The sequence below is a fragment of the Zeus faber genome (assembly GCF_960531495.2).
Source record: "Zeus faber genome assembly, chromosome: 20".
Classification (NCBI taxonomy): Eukaryota; Metazoa; Chordata; class Actinopteri; order Zeiformes; family Zeidae; genus Zeus; species Zeus faber.
Genome location: NC_137207.1, coordinates 19,337,118 through 19,362,419, shown reverse-complemented (window position 1 = coordinate 19,362,419; position 25,302 = coordinate 19,337,118). Strand labels below are relative to the sequence as shown.

General features: G+C 47.6%; 1 protein-coding gene across 2 annotated transcripts in view; it reads right to left on the bottom strand.

Moving 5' to 3' along the window:
• dock1 (dedicator of cytokinesis 1) overlaps positions 1 to 25,302 on the bottom strand; it is a 191,977-nt gene that overhangs the window by 22,876 nt on the left and 143,799 nt on the right. For both annotated transcript variants that reach the window (XM_080021824.1, XM_080021825.1), the window contains exons 30-42: positions 21,889 to 21,967; positions 19,559 to 19,659; positions 14,518 to 14,576; positions 13,775 to 13,923; positions 12,495 to 12,580; positions 11,309 to 11,465; positions 10,138 to 10,178; positions 9,167 to 9,257; positions 7,298 to 7,417; positions 6,152 to 6,241; positions 5,925 to 6,029; positions 1,248 to 1,389; positions 883 to 964 (exon numbers count right to left, since the gene is read on the bottom strand). In XM_080021824.1, coding sequence (XP_079877950.1) covers positions 883 to 964; positions 1,248 to 1,389; positions 5,925 to 6,029; positions 6,152 to 6,241; positions 7,298 to 7,417; positions 9,167 to 9,257; positions 10,138 to 10,178; positions 11,309 to 11,465; positions 12,495 to 12,580; positions 13,775 to 13,923; positions 14,518 to 14,576; positions 19,559 to 19,659; positions 21,889 to 21,967 — 1,302 coding nt within the window. The remainder of the gene's footprint in view (positions 1 to 882; positions 965 to 1,247; positions 1,390 to 5,924; positions 6,030 to 6,151; positions 6,242 to 7,297; positions 7,418 to 9,166; positions 9,258 to 10,137; positions 10,179 to 11,308; positions 11,466 to 12,494; positions 12,581 to 13,774; positions 13,924 to 14,517; positions 14,577 to 19,558; positions 19,660 to 21,888; positions 21,968 to 25,302) is intronic.

Genomic DNA, 25,302 nt, shown 5'->3' with positions numbered 1-25,302 from the left:
AGAGAGCAAAAACAAAAAGATGAGACAGCGTGAAGGAGCGTGGCAGAGGAGGGAGGGATAGAGAGAGAGAGAGAGAGAGAGAGAGAGAGAGAGATTAGAGAAGGAAAACAGAAAAACACTCAACTCTTAGGGAGACGGGGAGTCAAACAGTCAACAGTTAGTGTGTAGCTTTCCTCTATCTCTTCGGCACGGGGCTGTCTAATCCTCGGCCTATTAGTGGAGCCGCGTTTTCCAATCAGGGCCGGTTAGCAGACCAGCCGACAGGCCGCCAGAGTGATCAATTCGGGGAGGCGTGACCGGCGGCGATAAAAATCAACAGCGCCCGGCACCTTATTTGCCTGGTTAGTTCAAATCTCCATCCTTTTGGTGAAAAAATAAAAAAATTAAAAAATATATTTAAAAAACACACGCCGGTCCATTTCCCTGTAGAAAATGATTTTTGTTTGTTTGTTTTTTAATTGTGTCCGCTGTTGTGTCGGGTGGCAATTTTTGGGCCCCGATGCGGTCGAGCAAACAGGCATAGGGGTCTGTTTACTGGAGCCACGGGGCTCCGTGCCAAGGCTGTTTAAACCGTGGCAGGGAAACGGAGGACGGTTCCAGGAACACTGGCTGATACCGGAGGGCTGGACTGGAAGTTAATAACCAGGAGAGCTACCAGAGGGTCAACCACTGTTTGTTTTACTCATCCCTTTCTATTAAGATTCACGCACTTTACTCCAGCTTCCCACGGCACGGCAGGATCTGCGGCTGCAGTTGTGCAGAAATTTGTGACCGGGAGATGTAAATTGGGCTTGATGGAGCAGAATGCGTGCTCGGTGTGGAATATTAACAAGTGCTGTAATTGCAAACGAGAAAGTCTGCACGGAAGTGGGAAAGGCTTACCTCACAATTTGTTCCGACACGGGCTTGTTCTGGAATTTGGCAGGCAGGTCCAGGATGGGCTTCACTGTGAAACACTGGATGTCTTTAGCGGAAAACATCAAGGAGGAAAAACGGAAAATGAAATATTCGGAGCCGTCACACCCACCAAGCGCGGCGGCTAATGACTAAACGGATTCACGGAGAGCCAGACATCACAGGAAGCAGCGAGCAGATGGGGGGACTCCTCAACAAGGGATTAATCTTAGCCTTACGATGGGGAAACACATTATACAGTACGAAAAAACAATCACAATTATTATCCTTTAAATATATCGAAATACAAAAAAAGATCTCCAGAAACACCGGTCTCTTCTGGCTGAGGATACACTGTCCGGGGGAGCCCTTGGTGTCCTCGCTGGGTGGAGTGGTGGTCTTCATCTTCTCCGCGTTGGGGAACTGGGTGAGGAGGCGGGCCTCAAAGTCCTCCCGGCGCTCGTACTCCTTCCCGCGGTAGATGAACATCTTGTTCTGGGAAGCCACGTCAGACACGGTGAGACCCTTTGGACGTGCGGCGCGATCCATTTGGGACGGCGCCCCGGCACAAAGTGCGCGGCCAAACGTCCCGACAGGCGGCTGGTGGGGGTTAGGCAAAGGCCAATTTTGGACTGCTAAATAACAGGGGCAGCGCTTATGCGTGCAGGAAGTTTTGATTAAATATTCCATCCGGCGATAACATTTTTAAACAGCTGAAGCGGGAGGAAGGTAAGGAAAGACAAAGGACATTACGGTATTATGATGTGCGTTTCAAAGTCAGAAGCAGATTTGGTTTATTGGATAAAACAAAAAAAAAACTAAAACGGCACATAATCTGGCAACGCCACAATCCACGGTGACAACCTCCTGGAGCTCAACACCTGGAAATAAAGGGAGACAGCATGTTCTTGGCACCAGTTCAGCCACTGGTCAAAGCCAGCTGATATCACCGCAGGCTTGGTAGAGGACTGGACTTTGTCCTATGTAGTACACTAAATATACTTCAAATTGCCCCTAACGTGCTCGCTGCGGGCTTTGGCAAGACACGGCGTTGCTTTTGTAGGCGAGCACCAAGAGGCGAGGGGGGGGGGCTGCCCGCCAGGCTAATGTATTGGCTATTTCAATCAAGCCATCGGTGCCGCGGCAGCCAAAGAGCAAGTCCCCTCATCACACCCTTGGCTGCACTTTGGTAATAACACTGGAACCACTCCCCATCGGCAGGCTCTGCAACACGCGGACTTGTGATTCGTTCGGGAGAAGAGTCAGTGAGTTGGGCGCCGGCTGTACGGCCCCGGACACGCCTCTAACGCCGGGGCGCTATGCACATGCAGCCCTATGTCCTCCGTCACGGGGAACGCCGACCCTCGTCCTGTCCTCGGCGTGGTGTCGTTTCCAAGATCCGGGAACGCCGCCGCGTCCCGTGCTCATGCTCATGCTGAGCACACGCCGCAATTTCCCCAAATTAATTAAATGAATTGCAGCCATGAAATATGCCTGGGAACACTTTCACATTTGCTTTGAAAGATAGGGCGACAAAAGGCGCATTGATTTTCCAGAGTCATCCATAGCAACCCACGGTGGAATAAGCGGACGCAGCCAGACAATAAGCAGCTGCGGTTTCTGGCCAACGAACAAATGGAGAATCCCCATTTGATCGGAATCATTCAATATGGATTTTTGAAAACTGGATCCTCTTTCTAACAGTGTTTTGCTCGTCCGCCCACATTATGAGCACATTTGCTCCTAATCAATGTGTTGTTATCTCACTCTTTTTCGACAACTTCCGGATAATCAGGTCTCTTTCACACGCGTAGCACACAAGAGACTGTCCGTGTCAGACGTCTTCACACCTACTGGAAGTACTCTGTTTGGTCAAGGCGAAGGGGCGGGGCCTGGGTAGAGCGTGCAGGAGCCAGGACGTGACGCAGCGACACTGCGGGAGTCAGAAATGAGTTTGACATTTTCTACGCATATTATCGTCTTCTTTGTCCTTGTATGCTATGGCGGTAGATGGGCGAGTGGGCGTGATGATGACGTCACCAGTCGCATGAGATCGACAGAGACGTCATCAACACGCGACACGCCCACTCGCCCGCTGTGAATTCTCCAGACAATCACCTGCTCTGTTCACCTCTCAATCAGACACTACACGTGACTCGGGTGCTGGCTGGTTTCAAAGTCCGGTCCAACCGATTCGGACATTTTGCGTTCACACATACAGCTCCTCCGGGTGATGTCCTGATCATTTCAGGGTTGCAGTGCATGTGTGAAAGCAGCTTTAGACTGGTGAGTGATGGAGTATAAGTCAGTTGGTGTAGAAACTATTTAAAAAAAATAATAAAATCAAACGTGAAATTATTTCAAGTAAGCACTATTTCTGTCATTTAAAAAGCACCTTGTGATGATGAAAACAAGCCTTTATATATACCCTAAACTAATAAAATGACAGAAAAAACCCCAGAAAATATCTCGGAATATCTCTAATATTATAAACTAATAACTAACTCCAAACTAATAACAGGTCATCTTGGTTCACGGCGAATAAAATAAATATATAAATACCCTACTTTTTTGGGGGGGGCCAGGGCACAGGGTGTACCTAAAATATATGGCTGCGGAACTTTTCCTTCATCTGCGATTGTGTGCCCACGGCCCCTTCTGAGGAACACCTGCGATGATGGAACATGACAGCTCATATCCGAGCGTCTCACCACGCCGCGCGGCAAGATACATATTTTAAGACCGACGCCGGGCGAACCTGAGCTTGTTGTGAGCGCGCGGGGGGAAAAAAAGGGAAGCGCCGCTCTTCTTCCCCCGTACGAGGGATTAAGCTAAATTGGAGGATTCCCCCGGAAGAGAGGGGGAGAGGCGTGTTAAGATGGCAGACAGGACAGGATACGATCATTCAGCGGGGCCGGCGGAAAAGAAAAGCTTTACAGGGTGGGAAAATACAAATATATACAATGCTGGAAAGGTTAGGTTTAAGGTTTCAAGGTTAAAATGACAAACACAAGATACCTATCTATCTGACACACACACACACTAAAAATCACTATTTTTTATCATTGTTATTTATTTATCATTATTTATCAATGTTTTCTTGCCCATGTGAGAACGTTTTATTGTGATATCATTGCTCATTTCTCAGGTGGGATACTGGATGGATTTTGTTGATAAAGAGTTTCTACCGGTGCTAATATCTATGAACTGTTTTTGAGAAAAATATTTATTTTCCCACCAGGATTCTTTTCTTATCATATTTTGAGTGTACCACCAAACTGATAAACATCAAAGATCACCAAATAATTCAAATAAACTAATCTTTCCCAGCCTTTTTTTTTTTGGTGTATGTGTGTGTGTGTGTGTGTATGTGTGTGTGTGTGTGTGTGTGTGTTTGTGCGTGGGTGGGCGTGCGAGACCCGCGACTCAATTTAGTCCGCAGACCCCAAAATATGATGTAAAACATTTTCCAATTAGCAAACGTCCTGTGGTCCAACTACATTTCACGCGCTTGCGTAAAATCAATTGTTTGGGGAGGCTGGTGGCGGCGACGTTATCAGAGCTATTGATTTCCTAATATAATTGACTATTCCTGGGAGACTCCGGGTGACGCCCGCAAACACAAACAGCAAATGCGGGGAGAAAAACAGTGCCCCCCCCCCAAAATGGCATTCATCTTAATTAGCGGCCTCACATAAATACTTCCCAATCTACTCACGCAGAGAGCGGAGCATTAATACGCGTTTATGAATGGCAGCGAGAGCGGATACCATCTCGGGGGCACTAAGCGCGTCAGTTAGAAGGCCAGGCACTCAGAGTACGGGCAGCAATTACTGTATAACCAATCGCTTTATTTGGGGGGTGTGGGGGGAGGGGGGTGGGCTTTTAATCAGGACAAAGAGCTCTGTGATTATCCGGTTCGCATTCCTTCGATGACACCGAACGGATCCGAAACGTTTACAGCAGCGCAGGCCGATAAGAGCCTTGGCCGACCGCGCACAACTGTTTGCATCTCCCGGGACGCACGGGGGACCCCGTGGTATGAGAAGACAAATGAAATGCGCGGTGGAGTGGGGAGGCCTCGTCGTCCGATCTGGTTTTAACGAACTCCTATTTTAGCCCGGGCTGTAGGAAAACAAATAAAAATAAATAATAATAATAAAAATGGGATTTGCCGAGGCAGCTTGCGTTCACCTCCTGCCTTCTTCTGTCCGGGCCAAGCTGCTGGCGGGGGCGGACTCTGCAGGAGTCAAAGAGCCTTTCAAATCGCCAGCTAGATTAAGTCAGAGCAGCCTGTCCCTATCTGTAATTGAGTTTCTGTCCCGCCAGATGAGAGGGGAGAAAAGGCAAAATCTGCAACAAGCAAAAATGGCTGAAGAATCCCATTGAAATGAAAAGGAGTAAAGCTTGGAGAATCCCTGCTTACTGAAACACATCTCACCGGTGATACCGATTTTTAAGGGCGTGATTTTGTGTGTTTTGTTGGTGGTGGTTGTGACCTCCAAAAAAGCGGAATTTCTACCAGAGAGGAGAGAGGAGGCGCCGTCCAGCCAGCGAAACCCAAGCCTTACAGCTACGGCGGAGATGCGGGGAAAAAAAAAATAAAAAAAATTAAATTGAATAAAAAAATTAGATTATTCTTCTCCGCGGCCAAAGCTTGGAACGGCTGCGATGGATTCACGGCTCGTCTGTTTTGAGTGAGAAACAGACTGAGAAGCACAGAGCAGATGGGACTTAAGCGAGCGCTTCCACTGCCATCGTGGCAAAAAAAAAAAAAAAAATTAAAATCAAAAAAATTTAAATGAATATGTGGAGAATCAATGAACACGCGTCGGGTGCAATATCGCCGGAGACGGAGCTAGCAGCGGATGAAGCCACCGAGGGTCTGGATCTGGTGAGCGGCGCTTGCACGGCGTGCAGATGGCGCCGGCGTGCACGGGTGGCAAGGAGCTGGTGGGGAATGGAGGAACGGTGGAATGGCTGTGTGTGTGTGTGTGTGTGTGTGTGTGTGTGTGTGGGTGTTGACCTACCCTCAGGAAGGAGGGGAAGCCCAGGCCGCAATAGCCCACGGCAAAGTAGTCCGGTTTGGGCCGTATCACTTTCACAATGTTCTCATAGAACTGGGCCTGCTTCCGCTGTTGGGGAGAGGGGGAGGGGGCAAAGATGGAAGCCGTTACTAAAAAATACTCTGATAAATAAAAATGCTAAAATATGTTTTGTACTGGATCCAACAACATGCAAATAAAACTTCACTTACCAAGGACGCGCTGAGCTGCTCAAAGTCAAACATCTCATTCTCGTACTGTTCCGCCAGCTCTTTTCCCAAAATAATGGCTTCCTCCCACATCTATTGGACACACGAGCCGTGACAGTTTACAAAAAAAAACCCACGCAATCAACATTGCACAACTTTAGGGGAACAATAGTATTCAGTCGGCTGAAAAATGCAAACTCATCGCACCGGCGGCTGTATTCCCACTTAACCGCTGGAAAAGCAAACAGATCTGGAGTCTGAGCTGCATCTCAAATGCTTTGAACGACTCCTTTATACAGCCAGGAATCAAAGAACGCTTCGTCAATATGACTTTGAGTCATGTATGAAGGGGGTAGAGTACGATATCAACTGGATGCCGTCCCGCAACGAGCGTTTTGCCGCTCGACTCCCCAGAGGCAGCGCTCCATCAGATTGGTTGGCAGGGAGACGGGAGGCCCTTAAACACGCCAAGATGCCATTTAAGGGCCCCTCATTGGGACCGATCTGTTTTCGGCCCGACTCAGCCAAGTCAGGTTCTGGGGTGCGGCGAGCCCGCCGCTATTGCTTCGAGGGTGTCGGCCATCTGCGGGGAAGAAAGCGGCCACGGGACAATCTGGTCGACGGCGTGGCCTGGGAGAGCAAAAATTCTGCATGGGCTGAATCTGTTCGGGGACTCATATTTATTTATTTATAATTATTATAATTTTTTTACTATTTGAGACCGGATGACGCCTCAACTCCAGTCTCCCTGGTCACTCCGTGTGGCCTCGCAGCAGAGTTTACGGGGCAACATCCCATCGCCCTTTGACTCTCGTGAAATAAAAAGAGTAAAGTGGACGAATCTATTTCGCCTTTAAACGAAGGGGCTGGGGGTGCTGTGGAAGCCACTGATCGTTCGAGGGTGAAACGAGCGGCGCCGCTTTGGTTTTTGGCGCCGGTGTGAACCTCTGCCCATTTTAAGGAGGGTCCACATGAAAGGGGAGCACATAAAAGGTTTGCACCTCCCTGTCGGCAACAAAGGGGAAGCAAAAGCGCCTCATTTCCCCCAAAGCCTTGTCGAGAGATTCTGCCTCGTTTCACCCGGTTCCATTTATTAAGCCGCCGGATATTGTGGGATGCGTGCAAGCGTGTGTTTGTCGGCCGCCTCACCTTGCCCTTGTCGAAATAATTGATAATCTGCTGGTAGAGCTGGTCCTTGAGCTGTCCTTGCGTGGAGGCCTGGTAGCCGTCCCTCTGGGTCAGGTGGGCCGCGCACGCCTCGTCCGACCACTGAGCAGGGGGGACACGCAGAGCGCCGGGGTCAATAGCGAGGAAAGTGACAAGAATAGAGAAGGGAAAAAAGCCAACTGGTGTTTTGTATCCGGGGCAAATGGATGAAACGGATCGATCGGTGGATTCATCCCCCTCCAAAGGAGAGAAAAAAAAAAAAAGCCAGCCCCCCAGCCCGGCACGGTCGGATGGAAACGGGAGAAATGGGCGCTTGAGACGAACGTCGATACCAATCAAATGACTCCGGGAGAGCACAGTGCCGGCGCAGTGCACACCGCACCACTCCAGTGCCTGCGCTAATATTTGCTGTTGTGCTAGAGAGTCCCCCGCACGTCCCCGGGCCCCAGCCTACAGGGCCATAGAAGTGGATACAAGTCAGATACAATAGAATTATGCAGGAGCCAAATATTAGTCGAGTTGAAAAGATAAAAAATAAATGCCGCTGTTCTTCGCGAACGACGGCGGGCGGTGGAGGAGGAGAAGAAGGGTGAGGAAAAGGGAGGAGGGGGCCGAACGAGATGAAGAAGGTTCCTTTTCTTTTTCTGCCTGACTCACAACCGCATGCAGATTATTATTATTATTATTATTATTATTATTATTATTTATTTTTCTTCCCACACGGAGAATTAATGAGGCGTCTCGGAGCGGCCGGGGCGGCTCCGCTTGGACGCCGCGCTCAGAGGGCGTTACTCCAACCGAGGGGGGAGGGCGCCGTCAGCGGCTGATTCATTACCGTAAGATACCCGGGAGGCAGACCTGAGCCGGCGGCCCCCGGGAGCTGCCATTTGCATCGCCAAGCCGGGGCAAACAGGGAAGGGGGGGGGGGCAAAAGAACGACAGGAAAAAAGGAATCGCTCGGCACTTTAAAAAGAGATATGTCGGGACGGCGACTCTGCCTATTGATGGTATGACAGTGGTGCGGCAGCGCTCAGATGGTTAAAATGGAGATCCATTTATTCAGGAGGGAGGCGGGGGGGACCCGGCGCCGGTGGAACTAAAGTGCTGATACATCACAAAAAAGCGATATACATAATGCTGTAAATCCACCATCCTTTACTACTACCAGGTATTTCACCAGAGGACTTACTGTCCTCCCCCGGAGCCGTTTTTATCATCCGTAAAATAATTAATGAATGTGGACGGACGTCCCGAGCGACACTAAATCACGGCGCTCGTCTTTCGGGGACGGCGCCCGAAGGAGAGAAAGTGCTTTAACGGGCGCCGTGACACAGCTCATTGGACAAGAAAGGCTTTCACCAGACACGGAACACAATCAATCTAATTCCACACCGTAAGCACGTTGCCCTCGCTCCCCCCTTTCTTCCTTTCAATCTTCTCCCCTCACCACCCCCCCACCCAGAGACGGGGATCATTCCCCCCCCCCTCGGGAACGCCGCCGCTGTCGAGAAAGAGCGGTTCAAGTGATAATGACGAAGCTCCCGTTTCCTCTCCTAAAACGTTGTTAGGAGGAGGAGGAGGAGGAGGGGCGGACCCAGCGTCCCCAACACACCACAGCATCCACTCATACAAGATGGAGGGCGAGAAGCTGGTTTCTTCTTTATGTTTTAAGTTCAACCCAAAAGTCTTTAAAACGTTTTTTTTTCTCCATTTTGAGAAGCATTGTATTCCTTAGCTCCACTACTGTATATTGGCCTCGCCCCGGGAGTGTGTATGTTTTGGGGAGGTGCATCAGGGTGATTTTGGGGTTTGGGGTTCTATTGGTGTGTGTTATCTGGTTTTCCCCGGTACCTTGAGCAGTTTGGCGTGCAGCAGCAGGGTGTAGGCGGCCTCCGTGTAGTTGTCACACTCGTTGTGGAGGTCGCACAGCTTGTAGAGGTACCTGGCAGGAAGTAGTAATTATTTACGGGTCGAGCCGGGACAGGGCCCCACCCCCAACCCCACCCCCCGCACCCGCAGGATAGAAACTCCGAGTCAAGCTCTGCCAGAGCCGCTGCCGCTCGACGGGCTTCTTTACCTCAACCGACACCGCTGTCAGGAGCGGTGAGCGAGAGTTTGGCTCTTTTTGGCGATCGGGCTCTTGGAGAGTGACTTGGCAAAACGATTTGTTAAATTTTTTTGACACTCCGTTTGGTGGATTCAGTTGCTATGCTGCGAAGACTCACTCCCTAGCAGTCTCTCTCTCTCTCTCTCTCGCCCGCCCACTCACCGAATCACTGACCTTTTCAACTCGCGGCTCTTCGCGTTTTTTTGGCGAAATGAGCCGGCGAATCGAGAGTTGAGAGTCAGCGAGTCGAGTCAGTGAATCCAAAGTCAAGTCGCTGAGTCAAGAGTCAGCGAATCCAAAGTCGAGAGTCAAGAGCCAGAGGGACAGTGAGTCCAGTCACTGAGTCGAGGTGACGAGTCCAACAAAAGAAACGGCTCATTGCCGGAGTGACTCCAGATTCCAGAGTCATTTCAAAGATTCGGTGACTACGAACGGTGAGCTTGCGAGTCTTGCATCGCTAATACGCGGAATTTTGAGAGACGCGGCCGGGGTAACAGATTCTGGCGAAACCCTGTCTCTCGCGGCAAAACTTGCAAGTGCCAAATGGGCGGTAATGCCTCAGCGCTGAGTCACATAATGCATGTAATGCACCGTAGCGCCGGTTTCATCCGCGGGGAAAACGGCGAAAAACACCTTGAAAGGACAGAACGTCCGTAAATAAATCCATCACACCCTCACGAATAACAAGAGCCCAGACCCGGGAACCAGCTCTTACCTGATGTACATCTCCTCTCTCTCGATCTCCTTGTAGAAGTTCTACGGGGGAAACGGAGAGGAAAATTAACCCAAATTAGTCGGGATTTCCAAGACACGGGCCGCGTCTCGGACACGTTTTAATGTTTCATAAAAAGCTTCTTGAAAGTCCCAGGTTGGCTTGATTAAAGAAATCCCATTGTTTCTGACAAAGAAAATAACTTGTCCAGCCGCTTTTCGAGCCTGAATCCGGTTGTCAGAATAACTGTTTAATATGATCACACATAGCTCTGTTCCATTTTGAGCGGCTTATTTTCGCGCAGCAGCCCCGGTGAGGGGAATATTGACATTTTGCCGTTCCCAGATGAAATGTCATTCGACAAAAGGAGTGTTCCTCCCAGATGAGCTGCTCCATGATGACACCTTAATACGTCCTGACACGTCAAGGCCGCCATTGTTCTGCCGTCTGCGCGGCCGTCTCGCGCCATTGTGGGCCTTGTCGCCAACGGCAACATCTCATAAACAAACAAACGCCCGCCTCCGTCTCATTGGGGGACCATTGTCGCGGCGAGCGATAATCGTCGCTCCGTCCCTTGAGTGGATGAATGGAGGAGTCCGTACATTCATGCAACGATCCATATTTTCAATTATCCGCGCATAAATAGAAATAGATACTTGTGTTGCAAGATCAAAATTGCAAGGCTTTGCTCGTTCATCAGATCCAGCCGGAAGATCATCAGAACAAGCTCAGGCTCCACACTGAAAGGGAGAACTATCAGTCTGGATGTTAGGGTAGACTCTTTTTTTGAGATTCGGTAAAGACTCAGTAAAGAGTCGGGGACGCACGGTGACGCGAGGGGAGAACGATGAAGAGGCAGAAGAGTCGGCTCTGAGTTGTGGACGGAACAATCATTTAATTCTGTCAAAATTATTCATTTTGCTGGAATGCAAGGTGTAAATCACATTCAATAGGAATTACTCCAAATGCCTTCACCTTTATTTGGCACTGGACTTAAATAATCCTCACTGATCATTTTCGGTTTGTGAGTCGCACATTCACTCTTTTTCCCGGGATGACTCGCGAGTCCCGAATCACCTAAAAAAATGTGTTTAGCCGCAAAGCAAATGGCTGGCGAGCCTCGCCTCGCTGCCCGTGAGGTGGCTTGAAACAAATTCACGCAGACGCGTCTCACCAGCACGTTGACGGTGCAGCTCATGCGGTTCTCCTTGTTTTCGTCGTGCATGATGGTCCGGTAGTCCAGCAGGCGCTCCAGCAGCCGCACCACCAGCGTCACGAAGTTCTCGCCCGTCTTGGCCAGGTACATGTGCTTCCTGCAGTGCTCCAGCAGGCTGGGCGGGCGGAGGGGGAGGGGGCGGAGCGGGGCGGGACAAAAAAAATAAAAAAAAATAAAAAGAAAAAAGAAAAAGCATGCGTGGGACACATTGAGATTCTGATTTCCACATTCAACATTCGGTGGAGTTTGGGGGCCGCAAGAACGTGGCGACGTTCAATCAGTTTTGCTTCACAATCTGAGCAGTGGTGGAAAGTAACAAAGTACAAGAACTCAGTTACTTCCCACTTACTCCACTACATTGCAAAGTAAATATCTATACCGCACTTCTAACACCGTCGCGGTATTAAGGTTTTTTTATTATTATTTTTTTTTTTAGGTCAGGGACTGCATCTATCAAATGCAAAATCAATGATTTATTAGGTCCATGTCCTTTATTAACTATTTATTCTGAGCACTCATCTCCAGAAAAAAAGGTAGAGAACTAGCACTTTATCCCATATCATAGGATCTGTTGTATCACTGGATATGACAGGTACTTTCACTTAAATAGAAATGTCAATTAAGTACCTTCACTTTTACTTTAGTCATTTGGTGTCAGGGGTACTTTTACGTACTTTTACATAAGTAAAAGGATTGAGTTCTCCTTCCACCATCAAATCCGAGACATCGACACTGCGTTTATATGTGCCCAAGAAGCAGAAACCCCCCCCCCATAAAACGAAAACTTTTCTTTAACATGCAGCATGTTTGATATGGCAATTTTTTAATTTTATGTCAATGGGGATTTCCTCTGACACTGGCACCCTAATTCCAGGCTGGTACCGGTACTGATATCTGAGTTGGTGCATCGCTCTGCTGCAATCAACTATAACACACACACACACAGCCACGCACGCACGCACGCACGCACGCACGCACGCACGCACACACGCACGCACGCACGCGTCTGACTGAGCCGTGTGATCATCGGCACGCTGTGATTATTTTGAGGAGTGCCGTGTTGCAATTAGCATTTCCTAACGTGGCGGCGGCGGCGGCGGCGGCGGCAGCGACGGCGTAATCCCGCCCGCTAATCAGCACTTACATTTTCTGAAAGAGAACTTTGTACTGCTCGTCCCCGCGGCCGCCCTCCACCTCATGATCCAGCTTGGTGATGATCTCGTTCTCAAACTGCAATTAAAGATGGAGCAGCCGCAAATAATCAGCGGAGCTAATTTTTCAATTCATTAGAGTTGCATCCCCTCCCTCCCTCCCTCCACCCCTCCCCTCCCTCCACCCCATCAGCATCAGGCCTCGGTTCAGCGGATCTGCGCTTCACACTTAATCCGCCTTTCAACCCCGTGCGTTGCTTCTTTATCTGTTTATAATCGCCAGCCGACTTCTCCTCTGGATGTATTTCACACACAGTCTCTCGACCCACTGACAGCGATGCACGGACCTCGTGTCGGCGCTATCTGCCTACGGCAGCCACGCAGAGAAATGCATGTACAGTATATATTGATTGTGCAGACACAACCCCGTCTGCCCTGCTTTCTTGTCCAACAGAGTGAGAGAATATGTAAATGCTTTCCCCCTGTTATGCCGAGGATTTCCATTACATGGCACCCGCAGAGAGAGAGAGAGAGGGAGGGAGAGAGAGAGAGAGGGAAGGAGAGCGAGAGAGAGACAGAGATGGTAGAAAGAGAGGCCTGGCATTCAGTGTGGAAAAAAAGAAGAATAACAAAAGGGCTGTGACAATCCAGCCCTAGTCACATTTTGATTTCCATTTCACGCCACGATTCCTGCCTCCAAATCTAACTCGAAACTCCTTCGACCTGTGGCTGAGTCCAAGTCCCAGGTCCAACTGATTGAAATGGATCAGATTGTGCTTCGTTAATTATCGGGCCCGCCCACTTCCACCCCGAAGAGGCTCGGGATCCCAGCTCCGAGAGCCCAATCTGGCACCGGAAGGCACTAGCAGCCCATCCCACCCCCAAAATCAACAACAAAACACATCAACTTTCAAAGCACGCCCACAGAGCACAACACACACACACAGCCGGGACGGTGAGAACGCCGGCGTACACACAGTAGATACACTGCGTTGCCGTGGTGAAAGGGATTTCCCTCCACACACAAAGAAAGACTCGATTCTGCTCCGTAACAAGTAATAACATTAAGTCCCACTTAGCGCTTGTTGATACAGTAAACTGCAGCGCCACAAAATGAGATTTACAGCTTCAAGCATCACAAGCTTGTGGCTCCAAGAACCCCCCCCCCTCTCCCTCTCCCTCGCTCCCTCTCTCCCTCTCTCTCTCTCTCTCTCCAAAGCCCCCTGGTTCGGGGGATGGAATGTTTTCATGTTTTTTTTCGAGGGCCACGCACCCGCTGGAAGCTGCAGGTGAAGTGGAACTCGCACTGCATCATGTCGAAGAAGATGGGGATGGTGGCCTTGCGCAGCTCGATCTCGGGGATGAGGGTCATCTCCAGGATGGGACCCACCATCTCGGGGATGAATTTGATCTTGTGGGGGCCTGCGCAGACGGGAGACATTGTGAAGACAACAATAACAAAAAAAAAAATCTATATGTAGAGTACGCGTACATTTGGCGTTCCAATAAAACCCGAAAAAAAAGGCGATATAGCACCATGATGCTTAAACAGTTCATGGGAAGACCTCAGAACATAAGCCTTAGGTAGGAAACAACAGTGAGCCAATTATATATACAGTACACTGCATAAAAGACCACAAGAAAATATTTTCTGCCAGAACAAGCTGTAATTGAAGACGTGACACATTGATGGGGACGAAGGCCTAAAAATATGCATGTGGTGCAGTCCCTGTGTTCTGCTGGATGTTTTCTAAGTGTTAGGACCACAACAACGCCGTGAAAAGCCAATTAGCACCCGACTTGCTATTCTCGGCTGCCTGCTCCTTAACGCCGCCGGCGCATGATAGCTGTGATGACACACGGTCCCAAATAAATAGAGATAGAGAGAGAGAGAGAGAGAGAGAACACGGCGTTATTGATCAAACTCCGTTTCTGGAACTGGATCTGTGGGGGAACACAAAAAGGGGAAAGGGGGGAGGGAGACGAGCATTCCTTGTATTTATTGATTTATTTTACCTAGGTTGTACCACATGTCTCTGATTTCAAACCCAATCTGCCTCCGCATGTCCTGGTACCTGAAAAACAAACACAAAAAAAAAAAAAAAAAAAGAATGGATGAAGAAATAAAATACACATAAATAGATAAAAAATTAATACACGAGACATGTGACTCATGAAACACCAAATAAATACAAATTAAAATCATAATAATAATTATAATATTTAAAGAATCGTGATGAACAGAATATCTTTTCTATATGCGTTTTCTAAAAGTGGCTTTTAGAAACATGCTGGGGCGGGTAATTGTGTTCAAAGATTTACCATGAACACATAATGAATATGGTACAGCCATCAATTTGACGCGCAAAGTCCGGCAAATTTACTGAAATTTACCAGATGAGGATGCTGTCGGTTAAAAAGAAAAAAATTGCTGTTATTTGGTGAAAGTACTATTTCACAATTTCACCTCAAACTATACTGGGAGTGGAAAAAAAATGGTTTGATATATATATATATATATATATATATATATCTCGATATAATAAAGGGACTACGTTTGCAGATGAAGTGGGGAATAATAACCACTCATGTGACGACCCTTTGTTCGGGGTTTTCCTCTGGGAAGCTTGGATTCTCCGCTGAGACCTCATAAGTCTGTGGCGCTATTAATATCAATGGAAACCTCCACAAAGCCAGTCGGTCGGAGCCAAACGCACGCGTACTCCCCGCCGGCCACACGAGACCAGGAAATGAACAGGGCACGGAGAAAACGAGGCGCGTGCAAGAGAGACCAACGTGAAACGGGAAAGTGGAAATGAAGACGACAAAGGCGTAGAAGAGAGAATGGAGGGGATGGAGGGAGCCCGAGGAGCCAATTAAAAAAATAAAAATAAAAAAAAATGAGCAGACTCCAAAAACTGGACTCATATCTGTCGGGGCTGCCACCATATAAACCAACAATAATGGTCTTTTTTTTTTTTTTCCCCCCTCAAAATAGACTACAAAGTTTGATCCGTGACTGGACTCCCTGGCGGAGTTTGAGAGACACCATCGCAAATCTGGTCTCGGCGGAGGAACAAAGGAGGACGGGGTAAACAATCTAACGGCCCCGGAGTCGGACTGGCGAACCGACTCAAGTGCACCGACAAGACTTTCTCTCCCCTTCCGAAAAACGTTGATTGGGTTCGCTGAAGGGTGCGGGCGGCGGGCGGGCGGGGGGCACCTCCGGGCGGCGGCGAGGAAGGACGACGGAGGACGGAGGGGTCGTCGGGACCCAGTTTGGGAATTGAGCGTTTCCTGAGCGGAGCACCTCTCCCGAGCCCTCATTAACACCCACCCACAGCCTCCATCACACGCCGGTGACATTTAGGGCCCGGGAGTGGGGGGGGGGGGGGGGGGGGCGGGGGGGGCGGTGCAGCTGACGGGGGTTCTGATAACCCGATCAATTGTCTTTCCGTCATTTTTCAAAGGCACACTAATGTATGAAGGCAGGGATGACGGGAGCCGGGGCGGAATGAATAACTAAATAAAAAGTGCTGGGTCACCTCCACGGGCTCGTCCGGGACGAAAAAAAACAAAAGCGGTTTGTACCGCGGCTGCACCGTGAGAGAGGGACGCCTGGTGAAAATACTAAGTATTGATCGACAGGCGGAGGACTGAGGTGATGAGGAGGCGAAAAGGGGAGCTGCTGTAACTGGAGACGCCGAGCGACGTCCTGCGTCGTATTCTGATATCACGCTGGGCTCGTTTTTTTTTTTTGCCCAACTGGCTTTTGAGCGTCTCTTGAAGGCCCCTGCGCAAGACGGCCGGGGCAGATGCCCGAGTGAAATTATTGTTTCGGAAGCTCTTCGGGGACTCTCTGAGTCCCCCGGAACCCTCCCCTTGTGGATACCAACCGCACGTGAATTTCGGCCCTGAACCCCACTGGACCAACAGTCCGTCCACACGTTGGCATTGGCACATGGCTCGGGTATTACACCGTAGACCCATCCAACCCAAACCCCATTGGCCCTAGGCTCGTCGGGTTCGGGTCGACCCATGAAGATCCTTAGTGCCCATACTGTAGGTATGGAATGGTATGTTCCTGCTCTTCCATGGCAGCCTGGCTGTGCACACTGTACACTCGGGTGGTCCAAAGGCGTCGGTGTGGAAGGGCGACGGGGGTGGCGCCGCGTTCCCAGCGGCGCGGCGACGGAGCGCTTCTCGCTGTCTTGCCTTGTCAGCCTTCGGGCAGGCAGCCGGACGGGGCAGCTATGACTGTCAGCTGTCAGGGCCTGCGGCGCACGCCTGTCAGCCGCGTGAGAGGGGAGACTCTCGGGAGAGGTTAAGTGGGAACAGAGGCGCACGCGGCCGCGAGCGGGGGGCACCCGGGGAGTGCGAAGGAGGTCTCGGACTATCAGCGGCTTGTGCGGTTGCATTAGGGCCGCATTAGAGTCCAAGCTGTGTCTGCCTGTCTTAGCGGGAGGAGGGAGGAGGGACGCCAGAGAAAAGGGGAATGCAAGAGGGAGGAGGAGAAGGAAGAAAAAAAATAAAATGAAAATGGAGTCATCTCAGAACGGAGCAACATTCTGGCGCGGCACCTGCACTCGGATCCGAGGCCGCCGGTGAAGGAACCGGGGGACGTTTACGGGCCGCGCCGGGCTGGTCGCCCTGGGCCTCGGTTTGTACCTGTTGGCACTTCCTACGCGGTGTGACCTTGTAGTATGAATCCATTACTCCGTCCAGAGCGCCCCTGAGCGCTCCAACAAAAAACCGGAACAATTATGCATGAGACTGGTGTTAGGCCCCCACCATGCCTAGAATTGGCAGCGCAAAATTCCTTTGCGTGTTACCGCTGGCTCGCCGGCTCCAAAACGATGGCGCAAAAACATGGGGCATTCATCCCGTGGAACAATCCGTCCATCTGCAGCTCAGGATTGAATAAAAACCGACCACATGAGGGTAACAAAACGATACGAATGAGGGTCGAAGGTCAACACAGCCCATGCCGCTTTGCTTTGCGCCTACATGATTGTCATTGGGATTTACCACCTTTTCTCCTTAAAGGGAAACAATGGAAGAGACTGGAAAGTTGGCTTGAATCGGCATTTCCTCTCGGTTGCCGACTACGGATGATCTTAACCTCGACCGGTTGCCTAGCAACCCGGACGAGCCCGAAAGGACTTTGAGTCTAACCTACATGACGGCCGACTAAAGAAATATGCTCTACGGACTCTCCGCCCTGGTTTTGTTTTTTAAGCTACCTGACAATATTGGATAACAATTCATAGTCTGAAAACTTCCATTCCCACGTGCTTCCATTCACAGCCGTACCAAATGTCGCTACGGCTGTGAATGGAAGTGTGTGGGAATGGAAGCAGTAACATTGCCATAGAGTAGGTTTGGAGCCGAGTCGAAATGAAGCACAAATTGCGGATTTTTACCAATATTTATTTTGTACAAATATTTTAAATTTTTTTTGTTTTCAGGGAAGAAAAAATTATTGCATTTTTGTTGTAGATATATATTAAATATATTATGCTATATTATTAAATATAGATACATTTATTTTATTTTCCGACGTTGAGACGAAACAATTCCCGTGCGCTGTCCCGATGCGAGCCCGTGCTTTTACGAAATTCAGAACAAACTTTTAAATGAGGCACATATTTAGATCTAATACGAGCGAAAATCCAGCGACTGGATTGACTATTTCTCGCCTCAACCTTGTTCAGGCGAAAAAGAAAGACATTTAAGTGGACTGAGTCCGAGTCGCTCCGCTGCGTTAAGGTCCAGCGTGTTCCGGAATCCATGTGCGAAAGGAGCTTAGACTGGGATGACACTGAGACAATACTGACGTGCAACAGAATTATTGTATTATATTTGGATCAAAAGAAGACTACAGCTTCTCCTTTTAAAGTTTTTCGAGAATGTGGATGGACACACGTGAGGTTGCTTTTCGCTCTCGGTGATGTTCTAAAATAAAATGAATCCTCACTCCTGAATAATAATAATAATAACAATAAACAATAATAATTTTCAAAAATAATAAAAGTGATAATACAATGTTTTTCTTCTTACGTTCCCCCTAATAGGGCACGTCAAAAACTGGGAGAACGTTGCCAGAGTTTTTGTCAGGATTCAAATTCCCGGAGATCGCAATGAATATTGGTTCTCCCTCCCTCCTGTGGTCTCCGCCAGATTGCTTTCTGAACATGCACAAAAATAAGGAAAATGTGTTTTTGCTTTTTTTTTCTCAATACTTTTTCCACAAAATAAAAACAAATGTTGTCCAGCACGCATCGGGACGCTTGGTCACCCATCGATTGGTGGAAAATTACATAACAGCTCGTGAAATATATACAAATTCGAATTTTTATGGCACAAATGCAGCAGGAACGGCAATAATTGTAGTGAAATTCTAATCACCTGCGGTGCCAACCCCACAGAGGTTTGTACGTACTCTTAACTATGATGATGTTCCATCAAACATCGGGGGGTTGGAAGGACGGGGTTGAGAGACTTTTTTTTTTTTTTAGGGCGCCGCCAGCCGAAAGATGTGAGAACCCCAGGCGCAGACTACTACTACACCTTTGAACGAGTTGAATTTTCACCTCAGTGGGTTGTGTTTGCTGACTGTATGTTTGGGCTCTGGTGACCCGTCACATCCGAAACACATAATTTGCTGGAACAAAGGAATCTTGAATCTTGTTTTTGTCTCATGCTCATTAAATCATCCCACAGAACACAGGAATGCTTTTATAAGCTTTAGTTTATTTTATTCAAGAGCATGAACCCGATGAGAAAACACTCTACTGTAGATACAGTGTGTGTGTGCAAATTATCTGTTATTAAACCAAAATAATTAAATCTGCCTCCAGAGAATGAACATTCTGGGATGGCCGTGTCCCTTATTAATCACGGACACCATCTCTCCCTCCTAACCGCTCCTCGTCCGGGAGCGAGCCGAGCTGTGATTTTATTCTGTTTTTATTTTTTATTCATTTTATTTTATTTTATTTTTTTATTACCGTGGGCATGGTGGGAGGAGGGAGCGCAGGGTCTTTTAATGACTCACTTGTGGAAGATCTTGGCTCTTTTGTCGCTGGAGAAGTTCTCCAGCTGCAGGGACTCCTGGGTCAGGAAGGCCACCGCCAAGTGGAAGTAGTTGTTCCACAGCTGAGCGGGGTGGAGGCGGATGGAGGTGAAGAGGAGGAGAGAGAGAAGGAGAAACATAGAGAGGAGGCCAGATGATTGCCAAAATGTGTTTGTTACATTTTTAGGTTTAATTTATATTTATGTTTAGTGTCAACAGTTTCTTTTATATTTATGTACATTGATCTTATTGTTTATCATTAGCTTTATTGTATATTGCCTGGTTTATTGTTCACTATACAAGTAGTACCCTTTTTCAGCTTTTTGGTCTCTTGTTAGCATTATTTTTATTGTCAAGTTTTAGGTTTAATATTTCCAAATAGTTATATCTTCTCATTTTTTTGGTGTATTGTATATTGCGTGTATTATGTAATTTTCCAGCAAATTCTTAGGTTTATTGCATATTGCCATTTCTATTTATACTATTTTAATATTACTTCATTATTATTGCCCATTTTTTCATGTGTTGCTTCAACACCCATTTCCATCCAGGAATAAATAAAGTATCAATCAATCAATCAATAAATCTATCAATCAATCAATCGACTGTATCTATATGCACATGTTAAGCATAAAATACATCCAATGTCATCAGAATGCAGAAGTATCCAGTACATGCTTTATAGTGAAAAAAAATGAATGTAAAAAATATTAAAACAATTCCAATATTTTTTTTATCATTTTTATTATTATTATTATTATTATTATTTGTATTATTATTATTATTTATTATCTGCTTTTCAACTTGGTCAACATTGTTGAGTTTCTGAGTGAAATGCAATAATAGGAAATAAAATGCTAAATAATTTAACGACATTATATATTCCTTTTTCAGCCCGGCACCAAGCTTTTCTATTCCACAACAGCTCAGGGCTTTGGGAAAAGGTGCCGTCGGGAATTCTATCATTCCTTCCCGTTTGAGTGTGAGAGACGACTGCAAATTCTGGCCGAAGGAAATTATCTTTATGTCCTTTGGTGCTTTAACAAAGTAAAGAACAATGAGGGGAAAAAAATAAGAATACAAAGTACGTCCCCGGAGGGGACAGGAAGAGGAGGATTTCCATGTAATGAATTCATCCTCCAAAGCCTTTTAAAGTCCGCCAGACTCTGGAGAAAACAACCGTTTAAAAGTTGTTAGCAACTTTAACGCTCCTCTATATGTCACAGATTTGAATAAGCGAGAAGCCGGGGGAGAAGCAATGGAATTCCGGGGAGCAGATTAAAATATTTGTGAAATGCAAATCAAATTGCTGGCTATTACAGGGTAATTTATGTTCCATCGCAACCATTTTTATGCTAATCCTGCTTCGGTGATTTCTTTTTTTCTTCTCCGTTCCCAACGACGTCCAACGGCCACGCAGCCCAATATTTAAATGGCACTGTTATGAAACTGCAGGGATCCAATGGAACTGCTACCTGCAATGCGACTACATGCTGTGTACATATATATATACAGTATACACAAACACACAGATATATACATACACGCATGTATACACACACACACACACACACACACACACACACACACACACACACACACACACACACACACACACACACACACACACACACACACACACACACACACATATATATATATATATATATATATACACTCTATATATATATATATATATATATATACTCTATATACACACACACACAGACACAGGATATACATACATACATACATACATGTGTGTGTATATATATATACACTGTATATATACAGGATATAAATTCATACACATATATACATGTATATATATATGTATACATACTGTCTATACATACGCATATATACATACGCACATATATACATGTATATATATTACATATACACATACTGTATATACATACATACACATACATACACACATAGGTACATGTATATATATTATATATAAACACATACTGTATGTATATATATATATATATAACCATACATATATATATACATATATACACACACATATATGTACATGTATATATATTGTGCGCACGTGCGCACGTGCGCACGCGCACACACACACACACACACACACACACACACACACACACACACACACACACACACACACACACACACACACACACACACACACACACACACCTGCTTAATCCTCCAGATATTCCTGGAGAAAGTGAGAAGTTGGCAAATTGTTATATAACAAATTGCCTACTTCTCACTTTCTCCAGGAATATCTGGAGGAATAAGCAGAGTGTGCGGCGTTCATCAGTTAAATTTACCTGCAGCTCAAAGTTGGTCTGATCCAGGAATTTCTTGTTTAACACCGCCGCATATTGATTAATGGCCCGCAGGAACACTCTGGAGAGATAAGAAGAAATTGAGCTTACATCGTCTCCTCTTACTGCTGAAATCAACTAATTTCTTAAAGAAAGAAAGAAGATATATATTTATCTTCATCTCCCATACCTGGAAGTGGAAGCAAATAATGTGAAATGCACTAGCCCACCCCCCACACACCCAACCACTTCTATTCACAAGCAGGATTTCGAAGCACAGCACAGTTAAAAAAAACATTCCATGTGATTGCCACCGGCCCTCAGAGTGGAAAGTCATTACGTACAAGTTTCTTCTTGATTTGGCCAAAGCAAGGCAAGATGTGGGAGGGCTCCACTCCCCCACCCTCAATGAATATTCCTGATCAATACAGGTGCAATAGTCGGCAAAACGTCCAAAATCCACAAGATACAGTGTGGAAAATATTTGTACCATAGTTCAATTAAAGTGATGGACTAGTTTTCTTTCTGCCCTCTCCCTTTTTTGGGGCGGAACGATTTGCAAAGCTTTACATTTTCAATCTTTTTAAATTTCAAATGAGGCTTTAGTCTCTATGGTGTCATTGGTGCTGATTGCCTCGAGAACATAGAATTGACACAGCAACAGCAAAGACTGAGGCACATTTAACGTGTAACAGCGAGAACCGCTCCATATTCCCGATAGAAATGCACGTTATTAATCTACCTAAAATCAAATGTAATAGCAGTGGTTAACATACCTTTTACTTTAAACAAGGATAAATGCAAAAAAAAAAACAAAAAAAAAAAACCTCCCTAAATATTAGTGCAAAAGTAACATAATTTTCATTGAGCGTGTCAACAAAAAATTTGAAGAAGCTTGAACTCTTAATTTATCACATCCCTCTAGTTATTTATTTATTTATTTGTTATTTTATTTTTCGCTGAGTCAAATCAAGATTAATGCGGAATCGGGGGGGAACAAAATTGTGCGGATTGCGGAGAAGCTTGTGCCTGGTACAGTATCGATTCCAGGACCCAGGTCTTTTCCCGGGTCGTGAAAAGACCTGGGAAAAGGGGCCTGGAAGCGATACTGTACCAGGTCTCACCCTGTGGCCATTCCTCAGTTCTCTAAAGCGCAGAAACCAGTCGTTTAAAACGCAGGTCTCGCATTAAGAGCAGCTTGTGAGAAAAGGTGGGAAGCCGAACTTAATGAAAAGACCGATTACCTAAATAATCTCGGCGGCTTGAGGCCTTTTTTCCCACGTGCTGCCACCTCTAAAATATGAGGCCCCGTCGCTATTTAACTTCATTCCCTCGTGGCAGGAGTGATACACAACACTGTTTGTAGAAATGATCCAACCTGAAATTATCCACTAAAAACGACAAACAAAAAAAAAAAAAAAAAAAAGACTTATCTCAAAGGGGGTAGGGGAAGTAACAGATGGGCCTGCACAGCGAATTTAATAAGCACGTTTTGTTTAAACATAGACACGAGGATCACCGCGGGTTCTTGTCGCGGCTTATGTTCTCAATCTCAGCCCGGGTTTACCACGGCGGCTGGTGCGAAAGGGGGCTCCGGCGCGTCCTCGCTGTTACGAGTGCCGGGGAAATAAACAAACTGAGACAAATAAGAGCCCGCGGCGGGATGGTCCGCCGGGACGGAGCCGAGCGCGCGGTGAAATACGGCAAGGTGAAGCAAGGACGGGTGTTGTGGCAGTCGAGCAGCTCGCATCAGGGTTTTTATAAGCGGCGGCGATGGAGGGATATTAAGAAGTAAGGCCGGTGTAATTGACCCTGACAGGGGAGCATATATCCCCCACCCGGGGAGTGTCACTCCACCCCCCCGATTGGAGTCCACGGCACATCCTGAACGGTGGTGTCTTTAAACACCGACTGGAAGGGGAACACCCCACCGCCATCCACATGATTTGTCCGCTGGGATCCGGTGCATCTTAAAGCCATGCAATATTCACGACCAATATTCGTGGACTCGGTGCTCCACCGGCGCGTGGTGCGCGGCGGTCGCACCGAGAGGCGCCGTGGTCGCTTGCCCTTCGTCAAGGTCAGCTTTCGTCCGCCGCCGCTGGTGGGAGGCGTTAAGCCGTCAATTTGTCCGGCGCTCTTGCCCCGAGCGGGATCGCCTCCAGGCCCTCCGCACCCCAAGACCTCCGAGAGCCTATTACCACCTCCCGCCCCCCCACCCACCCTGACCCCCACCCTCCGCACACCTCAGTCAATTTTCCGCAGCGGTGAACATGGGCGCTGTAGTTAAACAGCTTAACGCCGGGCTAATGGTGGAATGCGCTTCCATCCGCCGCGCCTGTCTGTTGAGAAATATCACCGCTCCGGATGACGCGTCCGCCTGGATCACCGCCACTCTAGACGAGGGAAATCTGTGCGGGGAAAACTCCACCCGTATGGCCGTGCGCACGGGGTCCCAGGAACCCCGACGCGTGTTCATCCGACTCAGAGTCTCAACCTGCCGACCAACCAACCTGCTTGTGTAACACGAATGCAGACGCCCTCCTATCGAGCGAGAGCTATTTCCACTATTTTCAGCCGGCGGTTTGCCGGAGCCCGGGCACGTGGTGGCCTCCTTGGAACAGACAGGACGGTTCCTCTGTGAGCACATCCTGCCATTAATTAAAGCGAGGACCTTAATGACGGGGATGAAAATAGAACACACTCTCCCTCTCCCTCACTGAGGGCTCTCCAAATGGCCATTACAAATGAGCTTAAGGGGAAGGCAAAGCTAATTCCTTGAGTCAAACAATAAAAGGATGGATTCCATTTTAGAATTTGGGCTTTGGACATTATAATTATAATGCCGTTAAGAAAGGTCTCTCCCAATTCTTCCAAAGGAAATATTAATGACGATGTGATAACTTTTCATTGAAGGATACACCGATCAGCCACAACATTAAAACCACTGACCGGTGAAGTGAATGACATGTGTTGAAGCAGCGTAAGGTTTTGAGCCACTTTGACAAGGAGCACATTGTGATGCTAGACGACTGGGTCAGAGCATCTCCAAAAGCACAGGTCTTGTGGGCTGTTCTCGACCGTCTGGTCCGATCCCACAGAAGAGCTACTGTAGCACAAATTGCTGAAAAAGTTCATGCTGCTATGATAGAAAGGTGTCACAACACACAGTGCATCACAGCTTGCTCTGTATGGGGCTGTGTGGCTGCAGACCAGTCAGAGTGTCCATGCTGACCCCTGTCCACCATTGAAAGCCCCTACAATGGGCGTGTGAGCATCAGAACTAGACCATGGAGCAATGGAAGAAGGTGGTCTGGTCTGGTGAATCACGTTTTCTTCTACATCATGTGGATGGGGTTAGGATCCGATCCTATGGAACTGTGGGATGTGCTGGAGCAACAAGCCTGATCCATGGGG